Raw genomic sequence first — 21,449 nt, 5'->3', positions numbered from 1 at the left:
TATACAAAAGCAACCGCGCATGTCGACGCGCGTAACAAGGTATATTGAAGGTCCGGGACAGGTCGTAGGATGAGGCTCAGATCATTGACGGATGCGGCAGAGTGATGCGATAGACACCTGAAGGAAGTCGGAGAGGGAAGGCGAAGGTTGGTCGGAGTAGTAGCAGGAGAGGAGGCGGCAGCGGGTCCATGTTCGTAAGCACCGGAGACGATCTCACGAGGTCAGGCAATGATCTCGCTAGAGATAAGTATCTGTGGATGGACTGAATCCTCGTATCTTGGTTAGTCTGTTGAGGGAGTAAGCCTCAGGCTGGAGACAAAGACACCATGTCTGTCAGAATAAAGCACCGTATTGTAGAACGAAGGAATTCACGTACCACGTACCTACGATTCGTTCCATCTCTCCATAGAGCTTAAAGGCCGGTAGAATCGAAATTCAACCCCTTCAACGTCGTTCTCAAGCCAGACGTTAGACTCAGAGTTAGACCGTGCACCAGGTCCGGGTTATGAACTCGATGCCGTAGTCTCGTCGTCGGACAGATGCCAGAGGACTTTTAATCAAGACAAGAACCAACGCGCATCTCGACGCCTGTGAGGGTAACGAGGTAAGTCATATCAAACGTATGGGACAGGTTGCAGCAGCAGTAGTGTCGTTCAAACAGCCGTGCTTGTAAGGAACATTATAATGGAGCACGTCAAGGACGTTGGCCTCCATTGTAATGTTCCGCGTGAAGCACGCCTGTGGGCTGTCATTGTAATGGAGCTTCCCACGCTTCACGCGCGTTCACTGGGGCAGGGAATTCAATTCAAACCCCGACAGCTGACAAAATCCCTCAGAACAATATTCGCCCCAGCAGCGCGAATGTTTTGTTTGCTATTATTTGTTCTTCACTCTTAGTGTACCGGCAATATTGCCGGCTGCTCACACCCACTTCCTAAATAGGTCCACCTTCCCATGCCTTCTATTTGGCACGCCCTCCCTTCATTAGCCGCCACTTTGTCCATAGCCTTATATCCTCCTTCTTCCAGGTTCTTGTAAATATCTAGATAATAGTAATTAAGTATTAGTGAAAGTTAGAACCCCTCCAAATCATCTCAGTGCCGTCCTCTACTGTTCTTACTTTCTGGGCCACAGGTGCCACCTGGAATCTATCTGTAAATAAATGCCCTCCTCCTCTCATGGCCCTGGACTCACTTTAATACTGTAAATTAGGCTCTTGATAATAATACATATCCTGATGTATAATGCAGAGACTGTGATTCTTGAATACAATCAATTATGTGGTGCACTCCTGATTTGGGCCACACATTCACCTTACGCTACCTATATATATATATATGGGCCACATTTCTGTATCATCTTTTTGTGCCTGATGACTTTAAAGGATACTTACAAGACTTTCACATCAAAGTTGTGTGACCAAACGTGTAGGAAACATGTGCTGTGTTTTCATGCCAATTTGGGCCACATTGTGCCACCCAACGCCACTTGTGACGACTTGTAAAATTTCGCGTCGCCGAACCCTCCTCCTCAAGTTTTTCGGACCTTTTCACTCTGGTGCACCATTTTTTTGCAAGACAAAGATGAATATATTTCTCATAAATACTACAGTACATCATGCAATATATGTATATACCTACAGAGAAGAGGGTACAAGTGCGTAATATAAATCAATCGTCATCGTCCGAGTCCTCCAAAGCCTCCAGCTCACGCAAGTTCAGCGTGATCGTCTCCGCTGGCAATGCAGGTGCCTCTGGCGCCTTCTCCAACTCCCCATCCGGAGCCTCAGCAAATTGAAAACCAGAGTCAATGAACTCTCTGGCCTTGGCACGAATCACATCCCACCGTCTCTCTAAATCCGCTGCAAATCTCTCTTCTAGATCGGCATGCTCAAACGCATAGGCAGCCAGTCCATCTGCCAGCTCCGGAGAAGCATCGCGACGGAGAGCAGACCGCGATCTCCACCATTCTGCCTTGAACTTGCAATACTCGATCGTGCGTCGCATCTCCTCTTGCACGAGCTGGACCTCCTCCGTCCATCGCTCTGCACGGGCCTTTGCTTTCGCCCATTCCACTCTCAAAGCTGCAATAAATTTCAGTACACGGGACTACCTAGCTATAAGGAGGCCCTGCTCACCGTCATTAAGCCCAGGATCCGTACCGTCTTCGCCCATCGATACTGTTGTCCATATCCAGGACAACGTTCTCGACCCCTGCGAATGTCCCTTGAGCGTTCTGATGGTCTGCAGAGTTCTGAGACCCGCGTCTGCCTGCTGTTGGGCGAACTCCACGGACACCTTCTCTGCCTCCTTCAACACCGCATCGCCCAATCCCCTCACATCCTCATCTTTCAACTCCTGCAGTCTAGATGAAAGCCCCTGCACCCTCCATTGCTCAACACCCACAAGACCCATCAACGCCGCCCTCGCACGGCGGTACCGGTGCTTTAAGAGAAAGATCCGGACGTCGACACCTGATAGAAGAGCCCGAGCACGGGTACCCTGTCGCTGGCCGGTTATATTTGCAGTCTTGAAGCGCCCCATGAATGTCTTTGTACGAAGTTGATTCCGAAGACCCTCTAATGCATCGAAAGCCTCTGCCTCGCGAAGTCGACGTTCGGAATCGAGGAGGGTGCCGGAGCAGAGTACGGAGCGGAGGGCAGGAGGCAAGCTGGACGGGAGATGGAGGGGGATGGTTTCCGAGGATGCGCGTTTCCCCTTGAAGTCCTCCTCGGAGAGCTCGAGCCTAATACGGAGGCCGGGCATGTGGGTTTCCTGCATATCCCGTAACTTCTGAATCCGTCGGAAGAGGGAGTTGCGCCTGTCCTCAAGCTCTGCACGCTGTAAATGAGTCGCCCTGGTGTAACCCTTCAGGTCAACCTGCAGCTGTGCCCTTTAAAACCATATAAGCAAGGTAATTCCCCAGCCATCGATTGAAAAAGTAGGAGGAACAATTAAAGAGGAAGGACATACTGTGCCACCTCGATTTCCATGCCGAGCACGATAAGGGCGGCCTCGCCAGAGTCGTCACGCCCGCGAACAGCAGATACCCCTCGCTCATGCTCTTCCTGAGCAAGCCGAAGGCGTACTTCACCAATAGTGAGCTCTACAAAGAGCTAATAAGTTACTACAGAATGAGCATTCAGGCAAACAGGCCACATACCGTTTCGGGGTGCCACAAATGGGCAGTTCTTCGATTTGTCCTGAGAAACCAGCCAGGCCTCGTACATCTGCACCCAGCCTTCGAGTGTCTCAGGTGACGCCTTCCGGATGTTCTCCTCGAATCCTTCGAGGGCACGACGGTGTGTGATGCAAGAAGGTATCGCACCCACCATCTTCTTCAAGAGACTTGCGCCTGAGAGGGTATGAGAAATCGGATCGGTGGTATAGAAGAAAGTAGAAGTACTTACCGAGCCTAGTAGTTTTCGTCCAGTTGGCATATCCACAGAAGTCGTCCAGTGTATCTCGACGGTGCCCAGGGCGCATCTCCTTCAGGCTAGCTGCCGCCCCCTTGAGGATGGCCCAGATTCTTTTGATGGCTTCGAACTCTGTCTGCGCAAGCCCACGAAGGTATCGAGGAGAAAACAGGGGCTTGCACTTGTCAATGTGGGCCTCGAGGTGGAAGGCGGGGACGACGAAGTAGATGTTGATGAGGGTTGGGGAAAGCTGAAGGTAATCGGGCATGGATGCAACCCGCGAAAAGAAGTGCACGCTCCACTGGCACCCAATGTCGTAGGAGGCGATGAGCGTGAGGATCGCGATGCCAATGATGCTGGCAAGAAATATGTAATCCATGTTAGCGTAGCTGGGTTTCACGCGTGGGTTAGAACAAGTTTGCAAGAGAATCCAATCGAAAATGGACGTACCGTTCACCCTTTTGGAGATCGCCAATGCCATTAGGCCTTACGACCTCGTGCCGGCCGCAGCAAACCCCTCCGACGCCCGTGCTGGCTAGGTTGCTTGCCCCCTTGTTGTTGGCGCTGGTCATTGCGTGGAAGGAAACACAGTTGCTGATCTATGAACACGGTTAGCAGCGAAGGTTGAGGACTAAAGAAAGGTTGGCCTACCTCGCCGCCTCCGTCACCAGCGGATGCGAGGTATTCCTTATAGGCTCTTTCCTCCACAAAGTACGCCAGGCCGTTAGTTAGCGAGACGTCGCTAACTTCGGTCTTCCTCAGCCTTCCTTTCAGCCGGAAATTTGCATCGTGGGCGAGCATGAGTCGGTAAAGCCAACTATGAATCAAAAGGAAATTAGTTGACCCATGGTATGGCAAGGTCGAAGGGAAGGGGAAAAAAAACTGACGCGTCCTCTGTGGGTATCGAAGTAAGATCGGCAGGTACATTCTCTCCCGGTATGGGACAGGCTCGACAGGGAATCGCCAACTCGCCTAGTCGAGTCCCATCGACGCCTGACGTGGCATGGCCGCGAGCAGCACGCTTCAGCAGGAGTAGATTCCGCCACTCCTGCACCATGAGCGCAAATGATGGCCGGCGGTCCTGTTGTTCAAGTCAGCATGAGCGCTGCTATGTGCACCCGATCTGTACATACCGGCAAAGGTTCGATCCCGTACCCATCCGTGAGCCGGACGAGCCCTTGATAAAAATCGAATACGGAGATCTTGCCTTGGAGGTTCAGGACCTGGAATTGGCGCATGACCTCGATGGTGGCGCAGGTCTGCGGGTCAATGGGTGTGGCGGGGTAGAATCCAAAGCGTATGAGCTGCCGCCAACGCTCGGGACATTGAGGGCATCCACAGAAATCGACTGAAACTTGATGGATGCCGTTGGTATGGATGACGATAAAATTCTTCGTTCCAGGCTGGAGCAGCGAGCAGGAACAACCGACGTCGTGACCGAGGGAGATTCTAAGGCCCAAGGCGGATAGCCGTGTTTTTTGGAAAAAAGCCCCCGTCCATTCCTACATATATATGTCAGCGTTGTTGAGAGTTAGAAGAGAAAACACGCACCTCAACAATATGAAGAGGGGCGACCGCATGAGCCGCTACTGTGCACCCAGCACAATACATCCCCGTTCCACTGCAATCCCTGCATCGGTACAGCTTGCTCTCGGAACCACACTTCTGACATGTCTTCCGCCCACACCCAAATGATCGGCCCTCCCGACGCAAAAGCTCGTCGAGGTATTCCTGCCGATATTTGAGCCAGGTTAAAAGAGGGGCGTCCTGGATGCAAATAAACAGAGTACGCAATTAGTAGAAGAATATAAAGATAGTTAAATGATGGCGCACCGAGTTCAAGTAACGCCTATTACGGTTGGAGGTCTTCAAAGTAAGACCCGGGATCTCCGGCTCCTCCTGGATGCCCTGCAAAAGGGTATCGGAGATATCGAAGTCCGAGTCGAAGGAGGGCGACGAATCCTGCAAGATGGGGAAGTTCGGATCGTCCTCGTTGTACGGAAAGTCAAACAAGGGGGTATCGAGGGGTCGGGGTGCGGTAGGGACGATGTCGACTTTCGTACGGATCCTCCGGTTGCGTGTATTGATATTGAGGAGCTCGACGTCGGTAGTCGACTGCCTTGCCAGAAGCTGTTCCTCCGGGTCGAGAAGCTCCGAGGTCCTCTTCTGCGCGCTGGAACCAGCTTTGGCTTTACCTCTTGTCTTTGCAGACATAGTCGAGGCTTGACGACAGCGGTGTGGGTGTGGAAAAGTGCATGGGTGTGGACCTGCAGATCTGCGAGATAGCTCGGTGGCACCCGAGATTTGCCTTTCTGTACCATATATGGCAAGAAATGGCAAATGCCTTCGTCGGTTCACGATAAACAAAGCACACGTGACATGCAAGGAGGAGCGTCCGAACCAAGCGTGATTTTTTATAAGGTAGAGATACAAGGGAGATGTACAAGAACAAAACAGTCTACATAAGACCCACAGCCAGAAAACCCGCACAAAACGAAGACATGTAGGCTACTCGCCACCCTCCTCCGACACCTCATCCTTACGAACCCCACAACAGCCGCGATGATCGTCTGTGAGCTCCTCGAGCACCGAATACATCCCTAACGCCTCCGTCCAACGCTCACCCTTCTTCCCGTACGCCTCCTTTCGGGTCGAATCCGTCAGGCTCCATTCGGGGACGAAACCGTGATGGATCCACCGCATCAGGCCTCCTGCGCAATATTGGGTGAACGAGTAGCGATGTTCGTGCTCGCGTACGGGGGTATTGCCGTGACGAATTGTACTGGAGGGAATGAGGATGAGGGAGCCGGGGGGGAATTCGATGACGAGGTTGAATTCTTCGAGAACAAGATGGCCGCCGGACCTGGGGTCGTAGTCTCCCAACGCCCATACAGCGCACCAGCCCTGGGGAATGTTCTGGGAGTCGCAGTGACCACGAGAGCAGCAGCGGGGTCCGATGTTGAAGGTACAGGCGGGCCAGACGCAGTTCGGGAAGGGCGGCTTGCAGGCGGGGTCGTGTTTGTACAAGGCTTCGAGCTCGGTGGCGTAATATCTATGCATCTTGGGGGCGTACGTATGGAAAGCAGCTGTTGAGGCGAAAGGTGTGAGCAGATGTGTAGAAGCAAATAAATAGTTGCGCGCTCACAATTAGAAAAACCGGCCATGCGACGGAAGGGTTTACTCCGTAGGAGCCTCCCTACATACGGGACCTGACACGCCTTGTCCGCCTTAAGAATGGCGGGATGCTAAAAGCGACGTGCTGCTGGTGTTGGCGATCGGGAAGGGCAAAAAAAACTGTTTCGTGATAGACTTACCTCTTGGCCGCCTCCGTACGAAAGGCCCGCCGTCATCGCCACGAAGTCCCCCCTGCGAGCATCGCCCTGCTTCTCCGTCCACGCATCGCACGCATCGCCCTCCAGACGAGTCTCCTCGAGAAGGGCGGACGCAGGGTCGATGACGTCTTGCATCCAACTGGAATCGTTGGGTCTTCCAACGAGTATGACGAGCATACGCCTCTTCTTGTCGATTAGAGTATGGGGCGTGCTAGCGGGTTTTTTGAACGGTGAGCTGAGCAGTCGTGAAAGATGGTAAAATATGGAGTTGTGTAGGAAGGCGAGAGGGGGATATCGCAGGGAGAGGAGAGAAAAGACAAGAAGACGACATACACTCCATCCCATTTTAAAACCGTACGGCCCTTCCTCATCTCACCCTCCAAGGTGTAGTCGTCCGTTCCCCACCTTCTATCCACGGGGCGATTGATGCCAACGTAAGCACCATCCGCGGCGGAGGCGTTTTCCATCTCGTAGTCGACCGGGACCTCGATAGGGATGCCCCATGTCCGCAAGGCGTTCTTCGGGAGACGATAGCCCGCTGGCGTTGGCCCATCGTATTCACCGTCGCTCAGCCTCCTCGCCATCTCCTCCGCTCTCTTCTCTTTCTTCCTCGCCTTCTGGGCATCACTCTTCTTGCGGGGAGGGAGGTTTCCCGCTGCCTTGCGCTTCGCCTTCTTCGCCTTGTTTCTCTCCCTCTCGCGGGCGAGCTTCTCTGCAGACCACCCATCGCGACGCCTGCGCTTCCGTGAGCCTTCGATCGGGACGGAGTCGCATTCGGAGAGCTCAGAGCCGTCAAAATATGAGGCTCTTGAACTCGAATCCGGTGGGCATTCGGATGTCGTGAAAGCCGGCTGGTCAGGGTGGGGAGATGGATCATCGTGGTGCGGGATGGGTTCGTCAATGGCGGCTGACGTCGGACTGGGTGGTGATGAGGAGGATAGGTTGTCGCTGAATATGTAGGAGGGAGCAGGGGAGGGCGCAGTCGTGGCGGGAGGATCAGTCGTGGCATCGGAAGCGCGAGGTCCATCACACGTGGCGGTGGCAGCGGCCCGCTGGCGGCGCTCCAACTCCTCTGCCACCCAGATTGCTTCAGACACGTCCCAAGCCCGGGCGAAATGGGCCTCGTAATCGATATCGCACTCGATGACGCTTGCGGGAGGAAGAAGGACGGGAGGTGAGAGCAGTTGGTCCTCAGACATGACGTGTTTGCCTAGGCTTGAACGGTCGCAAGCAAGCAGGAAAGAAATAAAGAAAACAAAAGACACGGGCGTGAGCACAACAGCGAAATGACCAAAATAAAATAAAAGAGCGTATGCGGGAGGCAACCAAACACGTATGACGCGTGTGGGTGCGTGAGGACGCGTGAAGACGCGTGAGGACGCGTGAGGACGCGCTGTAGGTGAGCCTGAAGACCCTTCACCGACGAAAAAAACCACCGTCGACGCCCAGCGACCAGCACGCGCGCGAACTAAAACCCCTGTGGAGGCCTACTGTTCTGCGGGCATGGAAAGGAAAGCGGACGGTGGATTTTGACGACGATAATGAGCCCATAGCGCTACACTGCAAGCCAAAGCCCTGGGCCGCACAAATGACAAGACAATGAGCAAAAAACGACGCTCACCTTCGCTGGACCTGAAGAGGTGTTGAGGAGGGAAGAACGAGGTAGAAGGGACGATGAGGCAGATGGAAACGAAAAATATTGGGGCGGTGACGGCTTTAAATATACCAGGGTAACAAACACCCACAACTTGGCCGTACCGCATCGGGGTCATAGGCTTGATCGCCGTTCGGTCGGTCGCTGAATGGCTCATACATCTCTCTTCGTCCATAGCGTCCGTATACCTTGATAAAAAAAATATAGAGAGAGTACTTACAGGATTGGGACATACATGACATGCTTTTGCACTACAATACATAGTATTTTGGTGTCTGGATCTGTTTCTTATGTGCGATCTTCAAGTCCGAAGCCATCGGGAGTGCCGCGTCAAGCCCAAAACCACAAAGTCACCACAGGACTCACTCCTGCCAGACGATGTTTTCCACAGACAAAAAAAATACGGAAAAAATTGTATTCAGTTAGAGTCGCCCTAATTTACATGTGACAAAAATTTTGTCGTAGGTTGTAGTCTGCGTTGTTTTGCTATTCACGATTTTCGATTTGAAGATCGTTCAGACCAGAACTCGCGAGTCGCGTCAAACCAAAAGTGTCTGGCTTCCACTGCCCCTATCTGCACTCACTTCGTCTACTTGGGATGTACTCCCAAGCAACAACTACTTAAATAATCAGGGCATCTTTTATGGTTACCAAATACATGTATCACACAAAATTAGAAGTCATCTCCAGTCTGAATAGGTTTACTCTCACTACTTTCGAGTCTGAAGCTTTCGAGAGCAAGCCGCGGGTACATCAAACCAAAACCGCTAGCACTGCACTCATTCTCCGTCCCCACAGCACGTAACCTCAAGCAAGAATTATGAAAACAGCTGAATCTCCTTGAATGTATCTCATGTGTATACTCGAATAGAATTCGGAGGGGCCTGTTGTCGCAATCCATTGATCGTACTGAGCCGAGTATCGGCCTCACCTCGCGTTGAAGCCTTTTCGTTCTGCATCTCTTGTGCAGTCGCTCTCCTTCTACTATTGCTGTAAATGAAAAGGCAAGCTGGAGCTCAACAACTCCGTGAATGCCACGATACCGGGACCCCCATACGGGTACAAGATCTATCTACAAGGGACTTGTCCATCGAAGAGAAGCACGACGGTGCACACTCACTTCGATTCTGTTACTTTTGTTCAACATCCCGGTGGATGTTTGTTCTTTGCGCTCAGGGCATGTCCTTGGAGGAGGAGCAGTTTACATACTGCATATGGTGCACACGATAAGGGGGAAAGCGATGTATTGAGAGCAGAGCGACACGACAACGGATAAAACACGACGAGGTAAACATAGCAAATGAGGCGGAGGGGAGGATGCATTGAACGACGTAGCAGGGATCTGAAAGCGACGACAGCAGGAGCAAGTGAAACAAAACAAAAACAACTCAAAGTCTCCGCTGCTCGAGCTGGGGTAGATCGAAATCGACGGGAATCCTATATAAAGCGGCATATGTGAGTATGGACGGTATTGGTGGGCGATGTGGTCCTGCTCGAAGAGATAGGACTTACGGAGTGAATGGAGACTTTACCGCACCTGTCTAGCGACCATTTGGAGCAAAGGAATTTGTATCCCACCCAAATTCTTCTTTGAATGCTTCCATGTTCACGCTACGGAAGACCGTATGAGCCTTTGGACAGCTATAGGGATATACGTACGCACCGTTTGCCCTGGAGAATAAGAGCCTCATCTTGATAGGCAGCGAGAAGGGATGGAAGACCTTCGGTGAGTAGATCGAGGATTTGCGTGTACGCCGCGATGGCGTGAGCACGCGCTTCGAGGTTCGGAGGGCGGAAGGGGTCGTCTTCAGCAGGAAAAGAGTACTTGCGCTTGATGAACCCAACCGCATCGAGATGCTCCTCAATACGAAGCTTCAACTCGCCCAAGACAAGGTCCCAGGAGAACGGGTCGCCTTCGTATTCGATGGCGTCAGCCAGGAATTGCGCTGCAGTTCGCTTGCGGGCAGCATCATCTTTGAGACAGATGTCGTTCGCCAGATTCCACCAGCCCGGGTAGTCGGATGGATATTCGGAGTCCAAAGCCAGTCGGTTGATGTAGGTGCTGGTAACGCTGTTAGAGATTCTCTAGAGGGGCTGCTTGAAAAGACTTACGTGGTCTTTGTACCCTCAAGTTCCAGCTTGCGGTTCTCCAAAACTACCGCCCGTTCTTCCGCTGAGACCTCAAGACTACTACGGTGACGATGAATTTTGTCGTAGTTCCGGTAGGTCGAAATTGGGGGATATTGGATGCTTCCTGGCGGCGTAAATCCTGTCGTAGATGATGGAACGGTCAGTCCGAGATACCAAAACTCGAAGATAGGGAGAAAGAAAGAGAAAAAAAAAATGGGTAGAAACAAACAAAAGCGCACTGTGGCTGACCCATCTCCCGTAGGAGGCATCAAGGACAGATGGATTTCGGCCGTCTGGCCACCCGAGCGATTGATACTCCGCCTTTTTCTTCTTATTAACGACGATGTTCTTGCTGTCGTCGTCCTCTTGTTTGACTTGAATTGGGAATGGGTCAGAACGTTCCGGGCCTGGGGGAGAGAGCTCCTCAATGTCCGACGGCCAAAGCTCGTCGACTTCGGACTCGTCGATTTCAGTCATCCCAAGCACGGCGAAAGGCTAAGGCTGCGGAGTGAAGCACAGAGAAAGCAGAGTGAGCGGGCGAGCGAGACCTTGTCGTGGCAGAGGGGAACCAGGGGAAACCGCGTTCCCCGCCGACAGCGATCGTAGGGCAAGGGCGAGACCTTGACGGGAACCAGGAGAAGGGCCGCATTCCTCACCAACTGCAATCGCAGTGCACTACATAGTCGTAGTGCACTGCGATCATGAGCACGTGGATTCCTTGAGATGCACCCTTCCCTTGCGTGTCTTCCGTAGAACCTCTACGATTTGCTTCAAACTCCGAGTTCGGGGTTGCGCCTGCTCGAGTCAGCCACACAGTTCACGGGGAGGATGAAAGACAATTGATTAGTACAGGCAATGGTACAGGAAGATACAGACATGGAATGAACAGAAAATGGATGCCATAGAGATGCCCGATCTGAGGGATCGAAGTTGGGCCCGTCTCGAACTGTTCAGGAGGGTATGTCACGGCATGGATGATCATTGCCCATATTGAAGGCGGTGTATTACCCAGGCTCACGTACTCATCTCCGTCATACTGAATCACATGGCTTCGCAAGCGGGATTGTGAGCCGTCGAGGAGAATATATTCATTGACCAAGCACCGTGAAAGCGAACGAAGGGAACACACAAAGACAACCGAGAGCAAAGAGACAGCGATGGAAAAACAAGACAAGACAACCAAAAGCAAAGATATAGCAACAAAAAACAAACCAAGACAGGGTAAGGCGAGACGGAACAAAACGGAACAAAACATAAAAAGGAACGGGGCGCGTTCTAGCCCAAAGAAGAGGAATGTTCGTAAAAAAAAGCGTGATAGAAAAACACCGCGTTACGCAGTCTTCACGCGAACGTGGCCCTGTCGCAAAGCAAGGTCAAACGCGGCCTGCGCGGCCTCACGGGTTGGGTAGGAGACGACGTTAGCGGCCTTGATGAACAGCACTTGTGCGGCCGCCTCCGCCCTGGGCACTTAAGGATGAGGCCGAGGAGCTGGTATACTGCAAACGAAGGGCTCACCAATCACTGAACAGACCGACACGTCTGCCTTGAGTGACAACATACGTTGTGTCTGCACTTTCGGGAGGCGGAGGAAGCCCTGACGGCGTCGGATGGGGTACTGGAAGAGGACGGCGACCGTGATAGGCTATTTTCTCCACAAGGCCCTTGTTCACGGCGTTCGCATAGTGGATGTGGGCATTAATCAAGGTTTTGTGGGACTTGTACGTCATCCCTGAGGCTCCAAAAGCCGCGTCTTGAAGATCCTTCCTATGGGTTGGGTGGTGTGAGTAAGTACATCTGACGACTACGGCGGGACGTACCAGGAGGTATACACGCCAGGCTGCCACGCCTTTATGGCACTGTAGGCCTTATACTTAGCCTTTGAAGGTTTAGGGCGTTGACAAACGCGGATGCCCTTGACCGACGTGCCCGGAACTCCTTGGGTTAAAGCACCTGCCTCGGCCCTTGGATCATTTTTGTGAGTTGAACATTCGGCTAGAACGCAAGAGTCTCACCAGTGGTCCACAATTCGACTACCCTCCTTAGTTTGAATGGCGTAAATTTTCCCGGCGGTGTTCAGGTGTGGAGCTTCGAGGTTCCGGTGAGAAGGAGGTAGTGGAGAAACGGTCGAGGGGGGAGGAGAGTTTGGCTGAAGTGGAGAGGCAGGTGCCAGCACCTGTTTCCCCTTCGTATTCGGGTGACACGGCGTAGCCGAGGGACGGATTGCAGAGAGGGACGGGGGAGAAGTAACGACGGGGGGGACCGGTGGAGGGGGAGAGATGGAGGGAGATGGAGGAGGAGGGGATGGAGGGGGCGGAGACGGAGAAGAGGGGGACGGAGGAGATGGTGATGCGTTCTGCACGACTTCTATCCAAGCCAGAATCGCAGAAGTCGTGATCAGTTAAAAAGAAAGGTAGCGATTAGTGAATGGTACGCACCATAGACATTTGGGGCAGTCTCGACGGTCAACGTCTGGAACATCCTCCGTACGAATTCCTCTTTGTCCGACCCATCGTAATTGGTGCTCTCATACGCCGTGCCATACTCGGAACCGGAGTAGGAGACGGCCTCGCTATCGGACTCTCCGCTGGAGAGCTCGATGATATCTTCGGAGAGTCTACGGGCTTTGAGCGGACGAGAACGCGAGCGGGTCATAGCGGAAGTAGGAGGCGGGAGGCGGTGAGCGGGAGCGATGTGGCAGGAGAAGGTGATGGCGGCGATCATATATCAGCGCCCGAACACGACTACGCTCGCAGCCGAAGCGGAGTTCAAAATACACCAAAGCACGGCAATGTGGCTCATTGCAACGCGTCGCGTTCCTTCTTTCGCTTGTGTGGCGATGGATCGGGACCTTGTAGGTCCCCGTTTTTCTTTGTTTCTACCAATGGCGCGCCCGTTACGACCGCACGCACACAGCCCCGAATATACATAGACTCAGCGTAATCGGGCTTACATCCCCCAACAGGAAACCCCGCTCGTTTTCTCGCTCTTTCTTTTTTTTGACTTTGCACTCAACTTAGGCTCCTCCCTCGCCACCTCTCGTCAAAACTCTCTGGCTATCCCGAGAATGCCATTAAACGAGGAGTCTAATCTCGTTCCTCAGACGGCTCCACTTGTTTCGTCCACTTTGCCTGCTCCTCACGACCCGTTGTCTGTGTCGGCACAGACTTTCACGCCGCCAGCTCTCTCTGTCGATCCCGATGTTGTCACGCCTACCGGTCCCTCCTCTCCTTCTGCAACATCTGATCCGTCGACCTCGTCTTTCCCTGTTTCGGTCTGCCCTTCCGACGCGTCTACATCCACCCCTTCGAACCTCCCCTCTGACGCGTCTACCATAACCTCTGCCAATCTCCCCTCCGACGCATCTACCACATCCGCTCCGTCGACCGCTCATCTAGGCACTCAAAAGGGACCGAAAGGAGCGCGTAACGTGCAGTTCAAAACCTCTGGTGCCAAGCGTGGTCGCAAGAGTACGTGGCCTCCCAAGAAGCTGGCTTGGCTCGAAAGCCATGTCACCCAATGCATCGCTTCTGCTGACCGGATGGCATTCTACGACCGTATTCTCTTTCTATGGTGGAGGATTTTTGGGCGAAGCCTTCCATTGAAGGAGGATCCCGAGGGAGACATCGACGAGGCTGCCGCCATCGCGATGGATGTTTCGGAGGAGGCTCTCACCGAGGAGGAGAAGCGGCGGCGGAAGCTCGCAGATAGGGAGCTTCGTGAGGTATGCATTTTCCTTTTTATTGCTGTCGATTGGCTCCGTTTTCCTTTGTTGTTATTCCTTTGTAGGCCCGTAGTTCTGAATAACCTTTTTCGTTATTGTAGATCCTTGCAAACTGGTTCCGTAATCGCATGGGCAAGATCGACAAGTCCAACGATGGCTCAACGTTCGCCGACTTTATCGACATCCCGCTCACCGGTGAGGCTCGTACTCTCCCTCGCCGGCTCGGTGTCCTCAAGTACTACATGTCAAACTACTGGGAAGCCCGCATCAAGAATGTCTTCATAGAAATACGGGATCGTAACAACGCACTTTGGGAGGCAATGGTGGCTTCCGGTGAGTCAGCGGGGCAAAAGAAACCGGAGTCGGCAAGTGCGCAAAATGAGGCGGTCGCGAGGGTGTGGGCGTCCGAAACGGACGAGTTCAAAGCCAAGGTCAAGAAGGAACGGGATGAGGAAAGGAAGTTGGCAGAGGATGAGCTCCAAAGGTTGATGGCACCGAACGACGGTCCGCATGAGCGCACTCCGGAAGAATATCAGGCGTAAGTTATCCTCCTTCTACAGTGTTCGGTTCACTACTTATCAATACTTCTACCCAGAGCCATCGACAATGCCGCCAAGATCCTCCAGCCCGTCGTGTCCGCCATCTTCGACAAGATGGGCCTTGTCTCCACCCTCGTTATCGCCGGTCCAATGCCCAACAAAAATGGAGAGATCAAGGTTCGCGCGTGAGTACTTGTTTCACCGGAGATCTGACCTTCGTGTTGCTGATTGTCTTTTAGCCTCACGCACGGTCGAACTGCTGACTTTGAGCAGCAGCTTTTCCCGGACGCAATGAAGACCCAGTACTTCGCCATATGCAGCGCGATGCATGACTTTGCTGCAAAGTGCTTCCGTACGTACATGCTTTCTTTTTTACTTCTTGTTTCGACTAACGGCACTCATCTCGCCAACAGCCAAGTCGGTTTGCGAATCACGAGCACTGAAGACTGAAGGCCAGGACCCAAGTCCCTTCCCCGACAGCAGTGCTCCCGCAAACCCTCTCCCGGCCACGTCGGTGACTTCGCCATCACCTACACCGACCGCGGTTTTACCTGCCCCATCCCGCCCATTGCACGAGGAAAGCGCGAACGCGACTTCGGCATCGGCATCGGCATCTCCTTCGCCAAGCTCGACCTCGGTTCCCACCCTTCCCACGCCGTTGACGCCCACGACATCGATGTCCACGCCGGTCGAATCCAACACAGGCCTCTCAGTACCCACACACATAGCACCGTCATCCTGCTCCCCCGCCGACGGTCTTCATACTCCCGAAACACACCCGAATACAAACGGGCCCACCGTTGCTCCCAAACCTCGACCACGTCCCGTCCCTATCCCCAAACCCACCGTACCACCGCCTGGGGCTGCACCGAACGTCCCCAACACCATACCGGATCATCTAATAGACCCGGCGCTTCTTGAGAATGGCGGCCTCGCGCTATCCACAGGGCCACATGCCCCTGCCCCTGTTGCTCCCTCCACCGCGTTGATGCAGCCTCCCTCGCCACATGTGCCCATCTTCGCAGTAGCGGCACAGCGCCGGCCTCAAACCCCACCCCCACTTCAACCTCCCAAAAGCCGGAGCCCCTTAGGACCACGCCAGTCCCAGCAGTCGTTGGCCTCACCTCCGAGTCCTGCTCATACATCCATAATGGAGGTATTCAAGGAAACACGTCCGGCTGTCCCGCCTTTACAAAGTCCGCCGACCCAGTTATCGACCAGAGTGGTATCCGAGGATGTGAATCCGCCCGACCTCCATACATCCGTGGATCCGACGAACCTCCCGCAGAGGATGGAGAGGTATTACAGGTTATTTGTGAAGGGGAAGGGCAGGTGGGGGGAGGGCTGGGCTCGATGTGTTGAGGCCTTTGTAAGGGTTGAAGGTATTGATGGGTGCCCGGTGCGTAACCAATGATTTTCTCTCCTCCCCCTCCATACCAACCCCCCGCGACAGGTTGAGAGCAACGGTCCCCGGTTCACGTCGCAGTCAAGGCCGGGCGAAGTCGAAAAGTGGTTCAAGTATGCCCGACCGATAGAGGACAGACCTATAGAAGACCTGGATGTTTGGGCCCGTTCTTGGTGGAGCTGGTGGGAAAACCTGGCACCTGGGCGATCGGTTTGTCGGGGAAGTCCTGAGGATTCTGTCAATGCCGATGGATTCTCCTGGGCTTGCCTGAATGTCACAACGAGCTGCGGCCTTCTCGTTGTGATTACATCCCTTTCTTGGTGGGGTTTGGCGGTGATGAAGCCAGAGATGGAGCCGGAGAAGATCAGGGAGTGGGAGGATGCTGTGGCGGAGGTTCGATACGCGTTTACGAAGGTCGCAGAGTTCAAGGAGGCCGAGGAAGCGGAGGAGGAGGAGAATGAGGAGGAGGAAGGACCTACGGGGTCGTCTCCGAAGGGGCGCAAACGGTACGTCTTTTGTTTCAGGTGTACATAGTCTAGCACTGATGATTATATTCAGAGGGGCCCCGTCACACTCCGCTCGTCGCCGAGCCAATAAGAAGAAGCGCACTGGGTAGGTGGGATGGCACGGTTGCGCCACAGTGTCTCCTCCTTCCCTCCCAGCTTTTTATTTCTTCTTCGGACACGTTAACCCCTTTTTGTCTGCCTTCCTCCAGTCATAGTAATAGCCCTCATATTGCACCCTAATTTCTACTGTCCATTTCATGTTTTTTCTTCTATACATCACCGTCGCCCATACACTTCTGTATAATTGAATATAGCTGCTACTTCCCTAGAAAAAATGACTTCAGCGTGTCCTGCAGTAATTGGTTACAAGGTGGCGGAAAAGCTGAAGCCGCTGAGCGTGAGCGTGAACATGCAAAGCATAAGGTGGCACAGGGTGGCACAAGGATTGAGCCAATCCAGGTATACTAGCCGAGAGGGTTGATGATATCCCAATTTGGATGTATGCAGAGGAAAAGAAATAAAAACAAAGTGCAAAGCGTGCACCATCCGTTTTGGGAAATACCCTGCTGACAGCGAAGAGCATTTCAGGTGGAGCCATGTTGGTGGGCATTATAATGGAGGCCCCGCCTGCCCAAATGTGCAGTGAGCGTGCTTCACGCGCGACATTACAATGGAGGCCAACGTTCTTGACGTGTTCCATTATAATGAGGCTACACGCTCTGGTGCCAAGTCATGGCGGTATAAACGTTCGATCGTGCCGTCCCAGTACTCGTCCGTGAGCAGATCTAACGCCATGAAAAGGACGGTCCCAGTCCGATCGCTACCATCATGTTTTGAAAGACCGTCGACGAATGCCAGGTCCCAGTCGTTCATGACTCCGGAGTGCTTTTCGCTTCGATCGACCATCACATTGTCGAGGCTGGGGTCGGTATGCTGAATACCGCGCCGCCAAAGTGCATAGTGACCTGAGCGAGATCTACTATTGGGTGGAGTCACGCAAGTAAAAAGAGAGCGAGAAACGCACATCGAAGACACTCCAGCCAAGCTCGTACGAACTCCTTTCCAACCAACGTCGTGATGGGATCCAGTCGGCGGAAGACCAGCACTCGCAGCGTCCGCGACTTAGTCGATCGCTTGCCATTTGATTTAGCGGTGTTGGCGATGCCGAGTGCATCTCTGATACCTCCCGTCGAGATTCCGAAATCTCGACAGCAAACCAAGTCGGGAAGATGACCTGCTATATCTGGATCTTTGGTTCCGAACTCTTCAGCCCTCCGAAGGACGGTCTCTTCGCTCACTCGAGAGACCTCGGGCCAATAGATCTTGACGGCCAGCGGGACACCATCGAGGAACTCTCCAGAGACGGGATGATTCGACTTCGTGCTAGCACCGAGCACGTCCGTACCGCGTCCTGTCAAGCTGTACCAAGAGGAGATGACGTCATTCGTGTGGATCGAGAGCGTGAAGGAGGGAGTGAATGTCAGGTCGAAAGGAAGTTGGCGGGTGGCTTCAGCGCGAGGCGAGCCGCGATCATCTACGCTGCTGTCATGATTGAGCTCAGCTTGGGGGTTTAACTCGAGATTGAAACCCCAGTCTTCGAGCGAGAACCGTTGGAATGCTAGAAGCAGGACGAGGAAACGTGGCACATCCTGGATGAAGTTGATGCCTTGCGACTGAATAGCACCCTCCCGGTCGTACCACCAGATCCACAGGACATCGTCTACAGGCTGCAATTAGGGGTGAATTCGAGTGGAAAGTACAGATGAGGACGAACCGATGACGAGCGAATTAATTGCATGCTTCACGCCGTGCGCACGAGCCAGCATCTCTGTTCCATACGAAGCGCATTGGATGATAGGTGGCTTCGGGGCCCTCGATTCTGAATCCTTCTTCGGGTCGTCGTCTGTGCGCTTCCGTTTCGTTCCACTAGACTCCGCTTGGGCCGCTGTTGTTTCTGAACTTTGCTTGGCGGATTTTCGTCCGCTGCGGCGAGGGGCTTCGAGGATGTTAAGTTCAGCCCAGCATCATGAAGTTAAATTCGAACGACGTACCAGTCGAAGACTCCACTCTCTGCTTCTTCGCTGCAGGAGCTTCAGCAACTTGAGAAGTTAGAATCATGAACACGTTGTCTATGTGGTCAACCACAGCAGCCGACGCCGTGCTGTACGTCTCTGGAGGAGGACCTAGTCGATACTTTGCAAGCTTAAGCTCCTCAGAGGACAGGATGTCTTGCCACGTGAAGCCATGCGCCGGCGGCGAAGTAGAGTATTGTGCTACGGCATCATCCCATTGCATGTCCCATTCCTGTGACGCGCGCTGAGCAGAAGCTAACGATACGATGACGATATCGGGTTTGCGATCGGAAACGAGGTTATCGTGGGCTCCCTTGAGAATCTTGGGGTCGCTGCGATGGAAGAGAATTTGGAGATCGCTCCGGCGTCTGAGACTCGGGATATCAAGCGACTGGAGTTTCGCCAACGCTGCATTGCAGGCTTTGATAAAGAACGGATACCTGGCTTGTTCTGGGCCACCGACGCTGCAGCTGGTACGACCGCGTGTATTTGAGGAGCTATTCGCCCAGGCAAAGCCAAGAAAGTGCTCACTATTGGGTCAGGTTTTCTCTGAGATCGGCATCGTTGGACACAGGCAGAACAGCTTCTAAACTCTCTTGAAGCAACTGGACTCCTTCGCGCTCGACATATTTGGCAGGCTGACAGCGGACGAGAAAATAGTGGAGCATGTCGTCTACCCCGTACTGATCGTGGTTTCGGACGTCGTTCCCGAGCCATTCTCTGACATTGTCGACACTGTTGGTCATAAGTATCATCCCGTAGAGACAAGATTTCTCGGAAAAGACACACTTCAGATCGGTAAAGCCACCGCTGCGGGCATGAGAGGACGAGCTCATCTTCTTGGACGGCGTCGACAAGAACTGAAACAAGCGCGCGGGTTCGTCTGCGTCTGTACCACGTGGCGGCGTAACTGGTCTGGGATGATTATTGGCGGAGTCCATCGAGGCTAGCTGCAAGCTTGTGCGACGTCTCGGACGTTGGTGCAACGGGAGTGAACGACAAAGCCCTTGGGTCTTTCGTGCGCCTCGTGTGGCTTAGCGCCACCTTTTTTCCCGCCACGAAACATGCTTCTGGAATCCTAATTTGGCAGATGATTTGCATGATTGAGGTTGGAAATGATCGCTCGAGGTTTATCGTTCCTTTCAACGGCGACGGCATTTTCTGGTATTTCGCAGTTATCTCTTCCTTCCCAGTATTCTCCTATGCCATATAGATTACAAGTCATCAGCGAATTCGGGAAAAAGTGGCCGGACGTTGGCCGGGTTACAATCCCGCGCCGGAAGGGAAGCCGATCGTAATCCATTATCATTTCAATATAACCAGGAAGGCACGATCGTAGCACGTTCCATCCCGAGATCAGGCCCATGTGGTGTTGGACCGACTTACAATCCGACACAACACGGACGAGTAATCAGAATGCGTTACAATCCGAGGTCTCACTTCCTCGGGGTTCGAGCAAGGTTCGAGCTGGTTTGGGCTAACAGTCAAACTGTACGTTATGTGCGTGAGTTTTCGCCTACTCTTCTGATCGCACTGTGAACATGATTGCATATCCTGGGAGAAGCAACCTCTCACAAGTATCGCTGTCTACTCATTGACCCTCCTTCGTGCGTCGACTGTGATGCAGATGTAGAATTTGAAGAGCGTAAGGGCTCCGAAGAAGGTAACATAGCTCAAGTACTGCATGAACAAACAAAGGCCCGTTAGTGTAGTAGTAATGTACCATGTAATTAGATAGTTTTGAATGAAATACAGCCTTTGCTCCATGAAGCGATAATCCTGAGCCATTTACAACCCGCCGGGTGGCAGATAAGATAAGAAAGGAGGCGAAGAGGTGACGCGGGACCGGGGGCGAGAGGCGGAAGAGCCTCCGCCTCCGGCCCTTTTGGCATTTAGCCGGGTGCCTATCGGGTTTATTGTAACGGATGGAAAAGTTGATGGCAAGGGTTTAATCCACTTCCACCTGTTACAATCTGACGGACAATGTTGCCGTGGATTGGCCGGGATTGTACGCGTTACAACGCATTGCGCGTCATTGTAACCGGTTAGAGCATTTTCCCGAATTCGCTGATGGCAGACGTACGCCGCTGGCCGTTCGTCTATCTCGTGCAAATTCGGGTTCGGCCTTGTCTGCGTTGAACGGAGTCGTCATCCACTGTGCCCCATGGCCATAGCGACTTTCACAAGGGGAGCTGAGATCTTGAATGAAACACCGGGAGTCGATTTTTTTTTAAGGGAGGCGAGGGGTGAACTAACTAACTGTAATTAATATTTAAATGATTTAAATAATATTTCTGAGCCAATCAGAAGAATCTCCGCTCTTTATTTCTTTTGGAGAATGAAGTATAAGTGATTTATAATCAGTCTATCATTCAATCTGCACTTGAATTAGGCTAGGTTATGTTCGCCGTTGACGTCGATCTTCCCCTACCCTAGCCTAGGCTAGGTTATGTTCGCCGTTGACGTCGATCTTCCCCTGCCCTAGCCTCTGAGCCCAAACCTTATGCTTCTATATTTCCATGATGCATGGCTGCTCAATCACACTCAATTTACCAGTCTGAGCTTTGCGTAAGACTGTCCAACGGCAAAGCTCTTAATTATTTCACTCTAGTTTTGACCCAGACATCAACATTTTGCCCACAAAATGGTTCTATAATAATCCACTTAGCATCAGC

The 21,449-nt window shown here is 52.9% G+C and overlaps 6 protein-coding genes across 6 annotated transcripts; 1 reads left to right on the top strand and 5 right to left on the bottom strand.

Moving 5' to 3' along the window:
- Positions 1–1,838: 1,838 nt before the first annotated feature.
- Positions 1,839–5,155, bottom strand: STEHIDRAFT_43055 (uncharacterized protein; the record flags this gene model as incomplete). The annotated part of the gene is made up of 10 exons (XM_007310975.1): positions 1,839–2,083; positions 2,138–2,892; positions 2,973–3,105; positions 3,163–3,354; positions 3,410–3,804; positions 3,866–4,014; positions 4,067–4,232; positions 4,303–4,496; positions 4,549–4,917; positions 4,967–5,155. Coding segments are annotated over 10 exons (2,787 nt in total), but the record flags the coding sequence as incomplete, so codon positions are not given.
- A 768-nt stretch (positions 5,156–5,923) lies between these two features.
- On the bottom strand, positions 5,924–7,092 carry STEHIDRAFT_69080 (uncharacterized protein; the record flags this gene model as incomplete). Its single annotated transcript, XM_007311000.1, has 3 exons — positions 5,924–6,501; positions 6,561–6,660; positions 6,730–7,092. The coding sequence occupies 3 exons, from the start codon at positions 7,090–7,092 to the stop codon at positions 5,924–5,926; spliced, it is 1,041 nt and encodes a 346-aa protein (XP_007311062.1).
- Positions 7,093–9,789: 2,697 nt separating this feature from the next.
- Positions 9,790–11,008, bottom strand: STEHIDRAFT_163394 (uncharacterized protein; the record flags this gene model as incomplete). Its single annotated transcript, XM_007311076.1, has 4 exons — positions 9,790–9,838; positions 10,065–10,463; positions 10,514–10,670; positions 10,771–11,008. 4 exons carry the CDS (start codon positions 11,006–11,008, stop codon positions 9,790–9,792), a joined length of 843 nt encoding a protein of 280 aa, XP_007311138.1.
- Positions 11,009–11,861: 853 nt separating this feature from the next.
- Positions 11,862–13,183, bottom strand: STEHIDRAFT_163393 (uncharacterized protein; the record flags this gene model as incomplete). Its single annotated transcript, XM_007311075.1, has 5 exons — positions 11,862–11,991; positions 12,047–12,295; positions 12,349–12,492; positions 12,544–12,895; positions 12,967–13,183. The coding sequence occupies 5 exons, from the start codon at positions 13,181–13,183 to the stop codon at positions 11,862–11,864; spliced, it is 1,092 nt and encodes a 363-aa protein (XP_007311137.1).
- Positions 13,184–13,595: 412 nt separating this feature from the next.
- On the top strand, positions 13,596–16,812 carry STEHIDRAFT_163392 (uncharacterized protein; the record flags this gene model as incomplete). Its single annotated transcript, XM_007311074.1, has 7 exons — positions 13,596–14,252; positions 14,354–14,790; positions 14,848–14,976; positions 15,031–15,143; positions 15,205–16,190; positions 16,245–16,702; positions 16,755–16,812. 7 exons carry the CDS (start codon positions 13,596–13,598, stop codon positions 16,810–16,812), a joined length of 2,838 nt encoding a protein of 945 aa, XP_007311136.1.
- Positions 16,813–17,428: 616 nt separating this feature from the next.
- STEHIDRAFT_43842 (uncharacterized protein) lies at positions 17,429–17,665 on the bottom strand (the record flags this gene model as incomplete). The annotated part of the gene is made up of 1 exon (XM_007310976.1): positions 17,429–17,665. A coding segment is annotated over one exon (237 nt), but the record flags the coding sequence as incomplete, so codon positions are not given.
- Positions 17,666–21,449: the final 3,784 nt, after the last annotated feature.

Source organism: Stereum hirsutum (genome assembly GCF_000264905.1).
Source record: "Stereum hirsutum FP-91666 SS1 unplaced genomic scaffold STEHIscaffold_23, whole genome shotgun sequence".
In the NCBI taxonomy this organism is placed as follows: Eukaryota; Fungi; Basidiomycota; class Agaricomycetes; order Russulales; family Stereaceae; genus Stereum; species Stereum hirsutum.
The sequence above is the reverse complement of the archived record's forward strand: the minus strand, read 5'-3'. Positions and strand labels throughout refer to the sequence as shown.